The sequence below is a fragment of the Oryza glaberrima genome, chromosome 2, assembly GCF_000147395.1.
Source record: "Oryza glaberrima chromosome 2, OglaRS2, whole genome shotgun sequence".
NCBI lineage: Eukaryota > Viridiplantae > Streptophyta > Magnoliopsida > Poales > Poaceae > Oryza > Oryza glaberrima.
This window is the reverse complement of record NC_068327.1, coordinates 12508242-12526108: the sequence shown is the minus strand read 5'-3', so window position 1 is coordinate 12526108 and position 17867 is coordinate 12508242. Positions and strand designations below refer to the sequence as shown.

The 17867-nt window shown below is 40.2% G+C and overlaps 2 protein-coding genes across 2 annotated transcripts; both read right to left on the bottom strand.

Moving 5' to 3' along the window:
• Positions 1–4979: 4979 nt before the first annotated feature.
• On the bottom strand, positions 4980–7934 carry LOC127764038 (60S ribosomal protein L10a-like). Its single transcript, XM_052288849.1, has 6 exons — positions 7837–7934; positions 7698–7730; positions 6641–6860; positions 5995–6160; positions 5382–5587; positions 4980–5274 (listed from the first exon to the last, which is right to left on the bottom strand). Exons 2-6 carry the CDS (start codon positions 7700–7702, stop codon positions 5221–5223), a joined length of 651 nt encoding a protein of 216 aa, XP_052144809.1. The 5' UTR covers positions 7703–7730; positions 7837–7934; the 3' UTR covers positions 4980–5220.
• Positions 7935–13290: 5356 nt separating this feature from the next.
• LOC127761024 (uncharacterized) lies at positions 13291–17477 on the bottom strand. Its single transcript, XM_052285233.1, has 2 exons — positions 17015–17477; positions 13291–13971 (listed from the first exon to the last, which is right to left on the bottom strand). The coding sequence occupies exons 1-2, from the start codon at positions 17325–17327 to the stop codon at positions 13604–13606; spliced, it is 681 nt and encodes a 226-aa protein (XP_052141193.1). The 5' UTR covers positions 17328–17477; the 3' UTR covers positions 13291–13603.
• Between the last annotated feature and the right edge of the window lie 390 nt (positions 17478–17867).

Below are 17867 nucleotides of genomic sequence, written 5' to 3'. Positions count from 1 at the left end.
TTCTAATTATGTTGGAATTACAAACATAAGAAACATGAAGAGATGGCATTTGATTACACCATAGGAAAAACAAAACCAAAGAAAAGTTCTAACATCTTATTTCTTCAATATACTAGTCCCTTCGTTTTGGGACAGAGAGTAACATCTCAATCTCATATTATAATTTGTTGCTGCATGGCATTACTGTCTATATCGTATTCAAATTAAATAAAACTTCTAAAAAGCACTTATACAAAGGTAAAATTGTCTAAAAATGCATCTAAAAACTATAGGTCAAATGATTGTTTTGCACATATCTCTAATTAATATGCCTCAAAGAACTTGTAACTCCTGGTTTTATTGACAATATCAAAACTGCCTCTATGAAAACGTTTTGATAGTTGATATAAGTTCTTTTTTGTTGCAGTAGGTATCTTAGGTCAAGATTTTGTTTAGGCAAAGTTTATTGTAGACATATATACTTCATGGAAGACACTCTCGAAATATGACTATTTGTTATTGGACCATGTGCACATTCCCCATTCATTTTCGGTTGAGAGGAACAATATAATACATCTAAATGTCCCTGGCCCCACTCATCATATTCTTTCCCTTCTCTCTCACCAGCATCTCCCAACCATAGCCAAGGGCTTGCTGCTGGCCCCATGCACATTCTGCGCAGTTATGCACATCCGTAGGCCCGTGCCTTGCCTGAGCTCGAGCTCCCCTCATTCGAGTTTTCCCGTTGCCCAAGCTCCACTACCGCTCTAACCTAAATTCAACCCTCACTATGGGAGAAAGAGAGTTCATATCGATCTTTTCTACCATCTAACCAGAGATACCCGGCCATCCACCATTGCTGGGCACGAACTCTGCAAAACCCTAGCTCGACCACCGTAAATTTCCTGCACTTGAACTCCCTCATCCAAAATTGAGGTGTCTAGTTTCCTCCATGTGCACTACTCCTTTCCCATCTCCTCTCACTACCCTCTCGTCCACCGAAGCTCGACATATCGACCATCCCAACCATTGCCTCCGCTTCTGCTCTGCTTTGGCTCGTCGGGCCGCATGGGTGCATTGCTGCACCCAGCTGCCTGAAGCCAATAAACCACCACCAACTTACTTCCTCTGCCATATGTGTCATTGCTCGCCAAAGAGGTAGGGCAAAAGAGAGAAGAGAGATGGGAGAAGTGGCCCTTTGACACTTTCTTTCTCCTATTCAACCTAAAATGGAAAGTTTAATAGTAAATAGCCACATTTTGGCAGTGTCTTCTTCCAAACATTGACTTTTGCTTTATCCAGAAGATAAATCACAAAGTCATGATGTTCTACAACAAAATTTACCTTTTATGTATGCTTTGTTGTCCACATAATTCAATATGCCATCTGTTAGAAAATGAATTTATTTAATTTACTTTGATCAATCACATTTTTATACATTGATAACTTGTATGTACTTCCCCATTCCAGAATATAGGCATTTTTAGGTAAGCATGAATATTAAGAAAGTAGTTGGAGATGATTGAAGAAATGTTGTGATTAGTGGAGAAAAGAAAGTAGGTAAAAAGAATGGTTATAATTGGTTAAGAGAAGATGGTACGTGAAAAAATAGTCTCATTTTGAAATAAATTATCGTGTTAGAAATAGTTATATATTAGGATGGAGGTAGTAGTTTATATTGATCAATCATAGTTTATACGATGTGGTACAGTGAGGAAGCTTTAGAATCACATATGATTGCAATTAGTGGGTGATTATTATATATATGATGCTATGGGATATGCTTTTGGGCATATACTTCTCCTGCTCTGTTGGTCGTTTGCTTGCATGCATTACTTTGCCATCCGACAATCGCTTACTGTCACAATGCCCTCCGCAATAACCTCTTTAATGGCAAAACCAACCTGCTAGGGTCTGAAAGCACACTACAACTAAGCCGTGATTTGCAAGCCAGACAAGTTCCACTTCGCTTTTCATCCCAACCACCTTATCCCATCGATCCACAGACCACAATGAATCTCTCTCCAATTGCCTTTGTCCCAGCCGATTCAAGCGTAACTACGACATAATTCTCGCAAAAAGAAAGTAATTACCACATAATTGCAAGCAAGGCATATTCTTCCTCTCTACTTGCTAGCTAGCTAGCTTGTTCATATTCATTTCATTTCATAGTTTGTTAATTTGTATATGTATCTCTTCCTGCTCTCCTGGATTTGATTACCTCTGTGACAACTAGCAAAGCTGGATCGATCGATCGATCGATCGATCGACCGACTACCTTGCTGTACTAGCTAGTTACTACTAGTTGGGGTCTCCAAAGCTATGGACCAACGCATGCATCCACGTGAAGGCATAGCTGGTCTTGCCTAGCTGTAGTATATAGCTGTTCACCGTGATCAGATGGGCGTCAAAGTGTCAAAACCAATGGATTCATTTCAATAAAGCCATGGAAAGGAACAAGTCATGCACATGGTAGCTGTTCTTTTACCGAACGTTTTCTCAGTTTACCGGCCTCGCCTGGAAAAATATCAAAATACTGATAATTACCGAAGTGCCATACGGAATCACACCGTTTATGTATCTTGATCAGCTAATGGTCACTTTTGTTATCTACTTGGATTCCTATGTTGACTTCTAGAATAGGCCTAATTCGAATTAGGGTTATGGAATTAATGAACACTGGAATTAATTATGCTAGTTGGTCAATCCAACTGGGCTAAGCATCAATTGAATGGGGCAATGTCCAACTGGGCTAATCAAATAGTGTACATGGGAACACTGGAAATAATGATGCTCATTGGGCAATCCAATTAGGCTAAACATATCCACAAACTATGTTGGAGTAGCATAACTGGTGTGGTGCTAGCGTAGTTGTTAAGCCCGGACAGATGATGCCATTGGTTCATCGGTCCATAGGTAGAACTGCCGGTTCACCCGCCGATTCAAAATTATAAGTTTTTGTTGAAGTATTGGTTGACTCAAAGGTTAAAACATACTCCCTCCGTCCTAGTATAAACGCAACGTAGTATAGATGTGACATATCCTATGACTATATGAATTTGGATGTTTAGATTCGTAGTCATACGGAGCCATCGTGGCTTATTTGCGAAATAAGAGAAACGGCATATTTGCAAACAAAAAGTAATTTGTGATTAAAAATTTTATATACGTGTTCTTAGCGATCTAAAAGCAATTGCTAAAAAATAAACTTCAATGAAAAAACCTCAAAATCAGCTCCAAATTTAAGATTGAAAATTCAAATTTTGACTGATAAGCATAAACATAAGCGAAAAGATAAGGCCCATAGAATATGTCACATTCGTCTAAGTTACGCTTATATGTAGCCCATTTGGTTTTGATGGTATGCTCCCAAAGCTACTCATGGGTTTCGTTCCCATTCCTAGTTGCGGAGCCTGTTGGATTGGCTGATCCACAGCCTTTTCACATTCACCCTTATGAGTTATTTTTTTCATGTAAATTCATTGGATCTTACATAAATGGCCCTACTAAAATATAAGCAATGATAATTGACCCTATAAGGTAAAATTGCTCACTCCGTCACTGCACATTCCCTTTCCTATGCACTCGCTTTGAATTTTCTTGAGAAAAATTTGCCATGGTCTAACCGCTATGTTTTCCACCAATTCTATATAAATCCATGAGGTTCGATCATTTTTTTTCCAGTTCAATAGCAAGTGCAATCTTCTTCATCAGCTTTACCAAATATTGCTCTGAACCTCTACATTTCGTTTGAATAGCAAGTGTGGTTTTTTTAGTTGAACCAGTCAACTGGACTAGGGGCTGGCTCCGATTTTATTCCAGTCTAACCAATGGTAAACTTGGGGCTGGTTCGATAATATTTTCCGGTTCAATAATAGGCATGGTTTTTTAAGTTGAACTAACCAAACCGTACATTTAAAATTATAAATTTTATCAAAAACTCTTAAAAAATATGCATATATTCCTCTAATTAATCTTGGTCCACCTACATTTCAAATTTCATATTCACTATATTTTAGCAATAAAAAAAGAAAACCTGATAGTTCCAAGCGTATAAATTTGTCGCACTGTTTCTTTTCCTGTGCTCTTGATGCATAATGAACCTGAACCTCAACTCTTTAGGTGGATATCAAGGTGTACATGATAGGCTTATGAAGAGGCAGCTTGTCCGCAGCCGGCCCAGTTCTTGATAGATAATTATTCAAGGACATGAACAAATAAATTAAATATTATTAAGTTAAAAAGTCGTTTTAAAAAGTATTCTAAGAAACAATAATGACCTAGCCATGATTTTTATATCCTCCACATCATCAGAAAACTAGTATATTTGAATTTATATACTAGTGCAAACATGACTAATTTATATTTGAATTTAATTCTACTCTCTTATTATTGCCTTAGATGATGTGTAAAAATCATGTCTCATATGATAACTCAGTTGTCGCATTATATTTTATCATCCTATGTGATAAATCATTTATAATTCTATGGACGCTATTCTATTCATTACATTGTGATGAGAATGTCCCAAAGCTAAGGATTTCGGTGTTCAAATGGTACAAGCGTAAAAGCCTCAGCTCAACATGACCAGGACTAGCATCGATGTCTCTAGACGGAGTATGGCTTCGATCCTACCATGCCCTCGTAGTCTACATTAACATGAGGCAACATTACCAGGACTGCATCGATTTGTCTCTAGACGGAGTATGGCTTCGATCCTACCATGCCTTCGTGGTTCTCAGTATAGGTAGAGGTTCAGAGCAATATTTGGTAAAGCCGATGAAGAAGAATCAAGACCAGCCAGTTGTTAGCCACTTTCTAATTGCATCAGCATAATTAACCGAGATAGATAAGCTGACTATTCTGCTACATCCATCAAAACCACAGTAAGGTGTATCGGTATCTCTAAAATTCCATTGTGATGTGTGCATCCAATAATTTTCTTTAATAAACAGGCAAGAAAGATATGAACACCTAATGTTCTCATTAACTCATGCTGGTAAGACTAATAAAGATCAGGACAATATAAGGTCTGCACAGCAGGATTTTGGGTCATCACAGAATGATCTCGATGGATAAAATGTAATGATGTTCAACCAAAGAGAGAGGCAACTTAGTACAGGACAATTAAATCCGAATTCCTTAATCCTCAGCTGTTGCACAAAATTTGATGACTGGGAAAGTAGCAAAAGTTTCAAGTAGCTTAGTCTCCAAAACATCTAGAAGCCTAAAGAAAATAACTTAGAACACTCGGTACACCTTTCCCATGGTGCTCTTCAGGTACAAGCACCTAACCTGCACAATGATACAAATAACATGTCAAATCATCAGAATAACTAGGCTGATGTCCAAGTGGCAGATAAATTTTGTATCTATGCTATAAGGAACACATGATCACATACGTTCTGCCAATTCTTCTTCAAAAGGGAAACAAGGAAGTTCACGCTCATCTGCACATTTTGGAAGATCTGCTTCTCCTCCATAGCACAGTTGCCAACAGCAACACCCATGCAGAGAACCTTCTTCAGCTGGAATTTCACTGTAGCCTTAGTCTCATTAACCTTGGACTCAAGTGATTCCTGATGCGTCACCAGAGTTGGGAATTTGCCTGCAGTCGATAAATGCAAGGGCATATGAACAAACATGGGCAGGAAATAATAGAATCAATTGCTAGCACCTACCGCAGGGTAGTATCAATGCATAGCTCATGTTATCATAAGCTCTATACAGTATAAACAATAAGTTCGTAAGCTAAAATCTTGGTTGATATGGAGTTTATGTTTCCAAGGAATAAATAACAAAGAACTTCTGTACCAGCAGAGCATGATTCTGTGAAAAGGGTTGAAAAAATCTTGATAATCAAGTAAAAATTCTTGACACTGGAACTTCCTAGCTACCAGTTTATAACTGTTAACTCAACAGAAAAGGCACTGAAACCACTCAACTAGTTAATAACAGCTATATACAACCACTGAAACCAAGTGGAAAAGATGGAATAAGGAAAAAGCCACTTGCCTGCCTTGTTAAGACCAGGACCAAGAAGTCGAGGAATCTGCTTGATGATAGCCTCAGAAGCAAGGAAAGCATGATATTTCTTTGCAAGCTTCTTAACTAGCTTCTTGTTTTTGTTCATTTTCTTGAGGGCTTCCACATCCATATAGTCTAGGCCCATTTTCTCTGCCTGCAGACCCAAAATTGTAGCATATAGAATTATCAGCCAGACATTAATAGTCCAATGAATGAGCACTACACTCAAGAATACAAATTTCCATATGCCATCAAGTGGAATCAATGATAAAACTTTTACGTTTGGGATTTTGGAAGCAAGGTATAATGATTGAGCATTCAATATCTATCATTTTGACAATAGAATAGACACATTTACACAGAACAAAGATTATAATACAGTATCCAAGAGTACAAATATTTGTTTTATCATTGAGACAAAACAGTCAATGCAGTAGAACCTTTGGCTATAATGGTTAAGGAGAATTTAGTTTTAACTAAAGAAAGAAATAATTGCAAAACAGCAGAGATCACACAGCAAAACACGCATTCATTTGCTAAATACGTAGTAGTAACTACCCAATTGCGATAAAAGTTCTCTCCACATCTCATATCAAAACCAAGTCAATGCAAAATCAGTAGAAGCATAACATACCTCTTCGACGTGCTGAGCATCACCAAGCATGCAAACCTTCATCTTAGGCCGAGGGATGTGGGGCAGCTTAACAGAACCACTGAAACGCTTATCCTTTTGAGGGTCATAGTTCTTCAGTCCAATCTGCAGCTCAATGGTTTCCACAAATTTGCGCTGCTTCTCACGAGAGTCATTAGCAATTTGAGAGATCGCTTCTCTCAGAGCATCACTCTGCAACTTACTGCAACAGTAGACAATAATAAGTTTGGCATTAATGAACATGTGAAGAGTCTATTATTGTGAATTGTTCACTACAAGAGATAGATCTTTTTCTTACAAGAGCATAGAATTGCAAAAATCAAATACAACAAGTTCCCTTTCAAGCATTTCTATAAGATAATGCAGCCAACAGCTAACTACAAGTATGGAACAACAAATCCAGCATCTACTGAAGCTATACAGGTTAGCTGGCATTGCCACGGTTTAGCCCAAACAATGACAAAAAGCCATCTTACAGTTAAAATAAGAGCTTCATCAAAATATTTAAGAAAATACATGACATAAAACGGCACAATCACAATCCTGTTAGCTAGACCACCAGACATAAGGAACAAGCTCCATGGCTGAGAGCTGCACTAGATGTGAGTAGGCGGAGAAAAACCTAATCCCACCATTAGGGAGATCAACATACCATAACACTTCATCACAATGTGGAAAATATCAGGATCCTAGAACCCAGCCTCTTCGACACTATCAACGCGACCACCTCCCGATGGTCTTCTATGGTTGTTGCCCGCAGGTGATGCAGCATCGAAAATCATGTCCCACCACCCCACACCCACGACCAACGCCGCAATCCGCGGTGCAGCCCGCCAAATCTGGCATGTAGTTCAATCAACCCGCCTAGATCCAACGCTCCTACATTTGCCGAGGCCGCTCTTCCTACCTAAATCCCCAGATTTTTTTTTTACCCCCAATTCGCGGCGGCGCAGCTCCGCAGGCGAATGCGGCGCCTAGTCAGGCAACTACGAATGGGCAGAACGAACACTGAGAAACTGTGAACAAGTGAAATCCGTACCTCATGGCGCCGCCGGTGGTGCGAGCACAGATCCTGCACAGCGAGAGGGAGAAGAAGGCAGGATGAGACGAAAGGAGCAAGCGCCACCATCGAGTACGAGAGAGAAAGGAGACAGGAAGAGGGGCGCAGGGCAGCTTACCGCGACGAGGTACGAGGGAGGCGGCGCGGCGGAGAGGAAACCCTAGATGGCGGCGAGGAAGAGAGCAGTTTATATACTGCTGCCTAGCGGGTGAGCCGCCTAAACCCTAGAACACACCCCGCGCGAGGGATCGAGGGGCGCGGAAGATGATGGGCTATGGGCCTATTTGGATTTGGCAATTCTGGTTCATTCTGAGTCCCTCGACTATTGACAGGATCTATTTGGCATGCCTCAATAACAAAACCGAGTATATCGCCTCCCTCAACTAGTCAACTATCAATTTTGGTTCAATTTGCCTTCTCTGGCTCCTCTCAAACCTTCCAGGAGCAGTAGCGACTTGAGAAGCCGAGAGGGCAGCAATGACGGTGAACCGGAGCTAGGAAGGGCTCCAGCGGCTCCTCCCCTCTTCGCTCCCTCCCTTCTCTCTCTTCTTTTGGTCTGGTCAGGATGTCAAGATCGTCAGAGGCTAGGACGGGCACGTAAGATGACAGCAAGGAGCGGAAGGTGATATTTGTTGTTCTGCTGCTAACGTTCGACATTGCTCCTTAGAGATTGATGGACACGCATGGCCTTGCTCGCCAATCGTACCAAGCTCGTCTGTACCATTCAAGATGCCCTTGGGTCGCTGCCTGTCACTACTGGGACAACCTGTCGCGAGGCCTCGCTCTCCTATTCGAACTCTTCCCTCCGGCCGCATGAGAAGGGCCCACATGGATGCATTCACCTTTCTCCATCGACATTAGGGCCTGTTTGGCAGGGCTCCAGCTCCCAGATTCAACTTACCTGGAGCTGGAGTCCAACCAAATGGTCCAGATCTGTTCAAAGCTGGAGCGGAGCGCATGGAATCGCTCTGAGAAATTGAACTAGCGGGTTGGAGCGGCATTTTGGTCGCTCCTGAACTCCAACTCCAACCGCGTTATAGAATTGCCCACATATTTTCGATGAAATTATCCGCAAATGCCATCGCCCTACCCCCCATCCCTCTCTCCCGTACTGCTTCACCCCGTCTTCCCCGACCTCCAGCTCGCAGGAGCGAGGAGGCGAAGCAGCAGACGGCGCACGGTGGAGGAGGAAGCAGCCGGCGGTAACGACGCACCGGCTGGAAATAGCCGGCGCATGGGCTTCCCCTTTCAGTGTCGCTCCCCTCCTTCCCATCCCGGCGCACAGCGGCTGAGGGCGAGCACGGCGGCGCATGGCGGCTAATGGGGAGCACGGGGGCGCATGGTGGCTGAGGGCAAGCACGGTAGCACAAGGTGGATGGAGACGGCGCACGATGACCCCAAATGGCGGCACGATATTTTCTCCCAAACCCTAAAAATTTCCCTCACCTCTTCCCTTCAGATTTGGTTGAGTAGTTGTTATCATGCAATGAGCAAATGGGGAAGTTTCAGATCTGAAGACTTGTCTAGTGATGAATGGTAAAAATGCAATGAGCGATTGGGATGTGTGAAATTTCAGAGCAGTGATGAGCTCTCTAGTAACTTTTTTTTGTTTAGTGTTGTACCTTGTGTTTACAATTATATACACACTTGGTTGGAATTGAGCAAATCAGCAAATGGTTATATACACACTTGGTTTAGAATTCTTTAGTATAAAACCTGGCAGTGGAAAGAATGTCCTTTTATGGGAGGATAATTGGATTGGGGGCATACCCCTGGCTGAGCAATTGGGAGAAAAAGAATAGGGAATTCACTATGAAATCTTTCTATGCTGCTATGAGAATACATGGACTGAACTTCCCACACAAAAGAATCTAGAGGCCCTAAGGCACCCCTAAAAGTGGAAGTGTCCATGTGGCTATTAAAAACACAGCATACTAACAAAAGATGATCCAAAAAATGGGGTTGGAGGAAAGGAAGCTATGACTTTCAATTCTGTGATAGATTTGAAGCTATACAATTTTTTTTTGTAGATTGTCCTTAATTGATTCATGGGGTGTTTTGCAGACCTCGATGGAAAGACAAGTCACAAGTGAGATTTTCAAATCAAGATTTGGTTAGAGGGCACCCCTACGAAGGATTCAAGATTGAATTGCCAGAAGTCCCTTTTTTTTGCCGTCATCACTGTTGTCCTTGCTTTCACTTGTTAGTTTTTCAGATATGTGATACCGAGATGTTTCACAAAGGTTCTGTTGGATGTAAAGTAGCAACACAAAACTTCAGTGGGTTATGAGATGTCGGTATGACTGAGAGACTAAAACTATTGTTGGTTTTTTTGCTTGGAGCTGACCTGGACTCTTGCTTGCAAGCAAGGCCTTGAACTTATTCATGGATGGATGCATTTTACCTTGTATACGCAGCACGGCGACAGTGGCGGGGTCGGAGCACGGCAACGACGGTGGTGTGCAAGGTTTCCAGATCTGTGTGGAAGGTATCTGCACAGCAACGACGGGTTATATCATTTCATTTTGCAGGTTAGCAGCTGGTGAACTGCAATCTATCAAGATTTCACGCCTGCCTTCAGTTTTATCTGTTAGCTAATGACAGCTAGTGCACCTTTGTGTTTTTTCTGCTCTGTGTATTCTGCTGGTTTGTAAATAGATTACTATGAATATCTTGGAAAGTCATTGAAAATTGTCTGGACCTTTATTGAAAATTGTCTGAACCTTTATCAAAAACTGATGTAAATTCAGTTCATCAATCATGTTTTCCAAGTGATTATCTGTGTTGTGATTCTGCATGTGGCAGCTGCACATATTTTGATTTGGTTTGATATCTTGCAAGAGAGAGGCCAATACTTTCAGGATGGGATAACACAAAGCATTCATGATGATCTAGCTGGTCGTACTGCACGATGATAGACCATATTACTATATGTTATTTTGTGGTCTTTTGCTCTATCTTTTGATGATAATGATGCTACAAGTTGTTAAACATTTATATTACTAAGGAAAAATAGCATATTAATCCTTCATGAAGTAAACGGCAAGAATCACAAGGGCAGTATTGTCCATCTCCTCCCTATCCTCTCTTTCAAAATTTCAGGAGCTGACCAAATGAGCCAAACACTTTTACATCATCTCCAGCTCTTACAAGAGCTAGCTCCAGCTGGAGTTGGAGTTTGGAGTTAGGATCTGAGAGTTGGAGCTCTACCAAAAAGGCCCTTAGTCTATGACTAGGGATGAAAACGGATCGGCAACGGACGGAAACTAGCTTTATCATATTTGTTTTCATATTTTTTTCGAAATCGGAATCGAAATCGAAAACTCGGATACGGAAATGAAATCGAATATTATCGAATACAGATACGGTAGCGAATATTTACCGGTATATAAAAAAACCCTCAAATTGAGTTGCTTGATCAAGGAAGAGATATCGCTTATTATTTTAGTTCAACATCTCCAACATTTATATCGTCAATTTTGTAGACGGTCCCACAACCATATATAAAAATCGATTTTCATGGCTGTTTCTTTAAGAGATCCATATGTAAATATGATTATCATTTTCTATTCCCAAGACCTTTTACTAGATGTATAACTTAATTACTTACCATTGTATAAATTGGAGATGTTATTTATTTTATTTCACATCTTCGAAACTTGTAATGTTTGTTTTATATTTTAAATGCTTTCAAATACAAACGTTATAAACTACAAAGTGGTAGATCCCGTTGAGCTCTACAACTTTGATATGGAACACATCTCCATCAGATGTCGTTTGAATTGTAGATCTGAAATTTTGTAAAAATTAATATGGTATATTATAATGAATATTTAGACCCTTAAATGACCCCAAATAATAAAATAGTCAATAAAAAAGTTGTAGATCTCATCGAGCTCTACAATGTTGATATAAAGTTTGTCTTCATCCGATTCCGTATGAAAAAGTTATGTATATATATGTGTTTTTTCTAAAATTTGCTCAATGTTTGCGGATATCCGAAAAAAATTCCGGATAGTTTCCGACCGTTTTCCGATTCCGACGGATAGTACCCTTACTGTATTCGTTTTCGTTTCCGAGAAAAAAAATCCGAATTCGTTTCCGAATCCGAGAATTTCCGGATAGTTCCGACCGAAATTATCCGAATCCGAAAAATGGTTTGGACGAACGGAAACTATCCGAACCAGTTTCAACCCTATCTATGACTGGGTTGGCTGAGCTCCATCTTGCATGGAACGCATTGGTTGCCGACACTACTTCCCTTCGCGGATGGGCAGACATGTGGAGCAAGGAGGCAACTGCTTTTTTAATTTTTTTTCTGGTCACCTACATGTGGGTCCATGTGTATTTTTTTTAATTTCTTTGATGACTGAGCTACCACACGCATGCCATGTGGATTCTACATTACTAAAATCCACCAGCCAATATTATCGAGAAAGTCATTTTGCACGGTTTTAGTAGTTGGAGCCTTGGAGGAGTCGTTATAACCGATTTTGCGGTTGGGGAATATAAATCATCTTCCACCTCTGATTGAGGGAGTTAAAGACTTTTTCCTTTTTTACTTTTGGGGCACCTTTGAAATAAGGGATTTTTCTAGGAATTTTGATACATTATAGAAATTTTTCCCATGATGCCCAAGAGTTTGAGTGAAAAAATTATGTAGAAATCTTTCATATCCCGTTCTTGGAGGATTTCAGACATGAACACAAACATCATTGTTTTGATTTTCTTTGAGATACCCAATGTACTATTTCTCTTCATCTCTCCTTTCAACTATATTCTAAAAATATTTTCCTCTAAAACATCTATAAGTTTTCTGTGGAGTATCCAATGATCGATTGGACCGATTCTCTTGTAGAAATATATATGTCATGACATTCAATCCTTGTGTTTTTCCTTTTTCTGCTTTTTTTTTTCAATTTTTGTGTACCAAATAAGCCCTTGTACATGTTATATTATCTTTGTAGAGGCTGGTTTATCTATACATTTGATCTGGCCTTTGTAATACTCTTGATTGATACTTGTAATTTGATACATCACGAATATGGCATTTGCGTCATCCGATTAATTGTAAGAAAAAGGATTGCTCATTTTCAGTCAAGCCGCATATTCGTCACAAATGGACTTTATTTCTTTTACAGAAGTGACGATTAATGGACTAACTTAACTCTTTGTTTTTAAGATAATGGACTAACTTAACTTTACATGAAAGTAGCCGTCGCAGATGGTTTTACAGGCTTCACGAATAAATAATTTTGATATTAGCAGAAAATATAGCTAGAAATGGTCGGACACTTTCAGCTGCTGAAGCAGTGTAAATACTTTTTTCCCTTTCCAGAAAGAAATACAAGTTCCAATAATCAAAGAGAAATTGCTCCTGAGCTCATGCAGCGTGTGATGGAGACTGAGGTTCTTGCATTCACAACATCATTAGATTGCAATCGCCTTGAAGTTATGGTACCGGCAATGCAATTGGCGAATTTAACACAGAGGAATGAGTCCAACCAAAACACACACACACACACACACACACACACACACACAAAGTTTTGGTCATGATTCATGTGAATGCAACCAACAGACATTATTAATATAACCACACATGGAAAAATTGTAAAGTGCTTGACAATATGATGCTCGAACTTACCTACGGGTATATATTACAAAAGCTAATTAAGCAAAGATGATAAAACTGATAAGGGAGAATACTGCTAAAAGCATATTATATGAGCATTAAATCCAAATGATTTTACCGCCAGGAATTTCTTGGTATTCTACGATAAAAGTAAACTTTTTTTTTCCAAAACTGTGATGGAAAATTTTCTGCAGCAATATATTGACTAGGTTCTCCAATCCCATAGGAAAAAAAAATATTACACTTGAACTTATTTTGGACTGGAGAGCCTGTGGTCAATTGACTGCAGCTGCTCCCGGAGATGCTGGTTGTCCTCCAGCAAACGGTCATACTCAAGCAGCAGGCTTTCAGATTGTTTCCGAATAGCAAGAGCCTTGTCCTCAGCAACGTGGACTTCCTCTGTCTTTTCTTGGACTTGTAGCTTCAGTTTCTTCATATCCTCATTGAGAGCACCAATCTCTTCTTGGTATTTCTTTGTCTCCTCAGATCTTCCATGTTTTGCTTCCTCCAACATTTTATTATGCTTAGTTATGGCCTCAACATTCTTCTTTAGCCCACGTAGCTCTCTGATGTATTGGTGGAGCCGGTCAATAACTAGAGCAAGAAATAAGGAATACCCTGAAAGAATATCATAAATGCTCAGAACTTCAACATAGGACAATATACATACTGAACTAAGGAACACAGTGGAATACATTTTAGAACAATTAAAGACTATATTCCATATATATAGCTGCTAATTGCATCCTCACACCCCCTCCTCCAGCTTATGCCTTATAGGGGAGAAACAAAGCACCTTATGTGTCCCTACTTCACATCAATGTTCCACAAAATGAAAAAAAAAACAGATCTGATGAAATTAGTGATTGCACTACTGAAACAGAACAAGAAAATATTATGGGAGTGTAGCAAGCAAGAATTATTGAAATCAAACTTCCATTGGTGAAACTGTTAACATTAGCCCCACCCCACCCATCAGCCACAGCAATTGTCTAATGCAACTGTAGCATTAGGAGGCCATGGAATTATCTAGTTTGTTTCAGTATAAATCAGTTAAAGATGAGGAGGTTATTTTTAAAGTCTTGAGTTATATTGAACTTTCAGCGCAGAAGTTATTGGTTCAAAACAGAAACATATTTACCCTCAAAAGAAAAACAGAAACATATTGCCCGATTAGTATATAAACATATCATGGGCCAGAACGGTGGTCCCACCTCATATTGCTCATATTTTGTCAAATTGCTTAATCTCTGAACAACCACTCACTATCTAATATAATGCATTTCACATATTCAATTTTTTTTTTGCATGATATAGAACACACGTCCTACATAACAAATTTTTTTTCCTGAACTCATTTCTCTGTTACACCTTTACCGATTGGATTAAAACACTAATTTTGTGTAGTTTTTAGAACATATGAAATGCTGCCCGCCACTGATTATCCTTTTCTTAAAAAAGGTTGGAACAGTGTTTAGAAAAAATGAAACAAGTCTGCCATGAGAATATCTTGCGGTTAGATCAATATATGGTTTCAACTTTCTAATCCTCTACGATACTACAATAGATCCTAGTATACTATACCTCTATACCTAGCATAGCTTTAAAGTGACCAAGCCTGAACTAGTGTATTACACAAGTAAACCAAATGCTAAATTAAACTAACAACTGACAAGAGGACAAGTATAAACTTAACTGCCATTAAAGAAACTGGCTAACCTAATAGCTTTAGCTTGAAATATGATATGTTTTTAAATGAATTCGCGGGGGGGGGGGGGGGGGGGGGGGACCTAGTGGCAAAGTTCTTATATGGAACATTTTCGTTTTATCAGAGGCAGCCTGAGATTTGAACATAATATGGACCATTTCACAACCCACATGCATGCAGACTTGGGATCTTCAACTGAACTAAGCAGATATGCACTTTCTATAACCATATTCAAGACCAAAACTTGTACAAGAGTGGGCAGTGGGCACAGCTGGCTGCACTGGCTCAGCCAATGATCTCCATGATAAGTAAGTTAACTGCTCGTTGTGTCACAGTGCATCTTAGAAGTCAAGGGCATGTCAGAACTATACATGCCAAGCTGGAAGTTAACAGGGTGGACAATTTACAGGAGACGAATGTTGCAGTCTTGCAAATCAAAGATATCCTTGGCTGTGGTTCATGGTTAGGACTACCTTGGCATGGACATCAACGATATCAAAGGGTTTAAAGAAAAAGGCATAAGGGATATGCAATGTGCTTTGGAGTGAAAAGAACTCCAATTTTGAAAGAAAGAATGTCCACATTGGATGACTGAATGCAAAAGAAAGCACCATGTAAACAAAAAATATGCTGGGGGTTTACACATAAGTACATCACATAATGCAACCTTCATCAATAACGTATACTCATGCAACTAGTTATTTATGTGTTTTGGCCTTGCATAACCACTACCATGCAATCCTTAATACTTATTATATGGGAAAATTTCCTTAAATAACACAGAATATTTGCATTATCCATTATATGCACTCATTTTCTCATTGGCATAATGACATGTGGCCTGGACCCACATTATGAACGAAAGACAAATGTATTTCACAAGTAGTCAATACAGTACCATGTAAGGAATTAATCCTTCACACAATCATTGCAACCATCAGTTTGTAGCTCTGCACCCTCAACGTGAAAGATTTTTTTTCCTATTCAGTTACTAATGATCATTATATAACTTCAAGCCATACAAGTACAAGTGTACAACAGACCACACTGGCACTACTGTAATACTTATGTTTACCTATATATATAATCTGACTACAGAACACAATGCATGCAACAGATGCAATAGAGAAAAAGGAAAATGTTGTCTATGTCACTAATGTTGAGCAGTTCTCGTTAACATAGTAGAAGAGTGGCATAGATGTGAGGTGCTTAAAATAAGTGGAATATACGAGAAGCATTTCCTAATGGTATAATCAACTTTTCCTTAGACTAAAAGATGAGTGTAGACAAGCAAGAAGCAACATTGTTGTATTTTCCACCCCCAAGTTCACACTGCACATTTTTATTGTCCTTACTCAGAACACTCATCAGATGTTGACTGCTACGGTCCATGGGATGAGCTCATAACAATCTTTTCAGTGGTGGAAAAGTATACTTTTTAGATAAATATGAAATCAAAACACAGAAACAGGAAACAGCTCAGATGGTTAGGCGGCAAGAAGCCGAACTGGCTGAGTTTAATTCCTCTCAAGGAACTGAGTTTGCTCCAGTCGAACAACTTGAGACTTTTCTTGAACTTTTGATGTATCGTTAGTACAAGAAAATGCCTAAATTAGACCATAAGATTATTTCACCTGTTCACTCCTGTTTGTGCATTCATCCCTGAGGCATGATTATGGGAATCAGCTCCAAGACCAGCTACCACTCTCTATAGCCTAAGCCATCATTTTATTCATTTATTCCTTCTAACATTTTCAGACACCTAAGGAAAGCGCGTCATTCAGTAGCGATCGGACCAAAGGTTTGTGCGAAATGGATTTCTACATTTGTGAAAAACGATACGACTACTGTTTAGTACGAAAGGACAAGCAATAAGGGTATCCCCAACCCAAGACGAAAGCGCATCGGGGCGGCGCACACGAGAACCGATTTGATCGAGTAGCCAACACCTACCCATGAGGGATGCCTCGAGGAGGTGCCGCGAGAAGAGGACCTGGTCGGTGGGCGAGAGGGAGGCGCCGCCGCCGCCGCCGCCGGATTCGGGGTCTCCCCCGGCGCGGCCGCTGATCTCGGCCATGCTGTAGAGCGTGGAGGCGAGCAGGGCGAGGACGACGCCGGCGACGGTCTTGACGGCGACGGGCGCGCGGCGGCCGCGCTTGAGGCGGTCGATCCCCATCACGGCGAGCTTCCGCAGCGGCGTCTTGAAGAGGAGCACCGCCGCCACGGCCGCCTCCGCCACGAGCACCAGGAACAGCAGCTGGATCATTTTGCCCTCGCGTGGATTGGTTTCGTGGTTCGATTCGATGGAATCGAGGAAGGAGGAGGAGGAGGAGGAGGCGGCGTTTGGGGGTTTAGGGCTTCGGACGAGGCATGAATCTGGCTTCGATTTGGGGTTTGGAACAGACCATGCGCTGTAGTGTTGGATACTTGGATCACGGATAAACGTTCGGTTCCATAAGTGTGTACGGCCCAGCCCTATCGTTTCATGAAATAAGTGAAATGGTATATTTACAAATAAAAAGTAATTTATAAATAAAATTTTTATATACGTTTCTTAGTGATCTAAAAATACTGAAAAATAAATCTAGATAAAAAAATTAATTTTAAATTTGAGATTGAAAATTCAAATATTAGCTGATAAATCTAAGTATAAGTATAAGAAAAAGATAAGGTTATATGTAGTGTTAAATCGAATCATGGGACTCATGTTGAAAAAAAGAATCCCCCAATCATAACCAAACTGCTACAGGCACAAACAATTCTTTACTCGGTTGGTTCTATCGTATTTTAGACTGATTTTTAACAT

Coding starts and splice junctions, on each gene's coding strand:
- LOC127764038 (XM_052288849.1), bottom strand. Junction 6,161..6,640: donor ATGCTCAGCACGTCGAAGAG/GTATGTTATGCT, acceptor TTGGGTCTGCAG/GCAGAGAAAATGGGCCTAGA. Junction 5,588..5,994: donor TCCTGGTCTTAACAAGGCAG/GCAAGTGGCTTT, acceptor TATCGACTGCAG/GCAAATTCCCAACTCTGGTG.
- LOC127761024 (XM_052285233.1), bottom strand. CDS start 17,327: ATGATCCAGCTGCTGTTCCTGGTGCTCGTGGCGGAGGCGGCCGTGGCG. Junction 13,972..17,014: donor CCTCGAGGCATCCCTCATGG/GTAGGTGTTGGC, acceptor ATATTCTTTCAG/GGTATTCCTTATTTCTTGCT.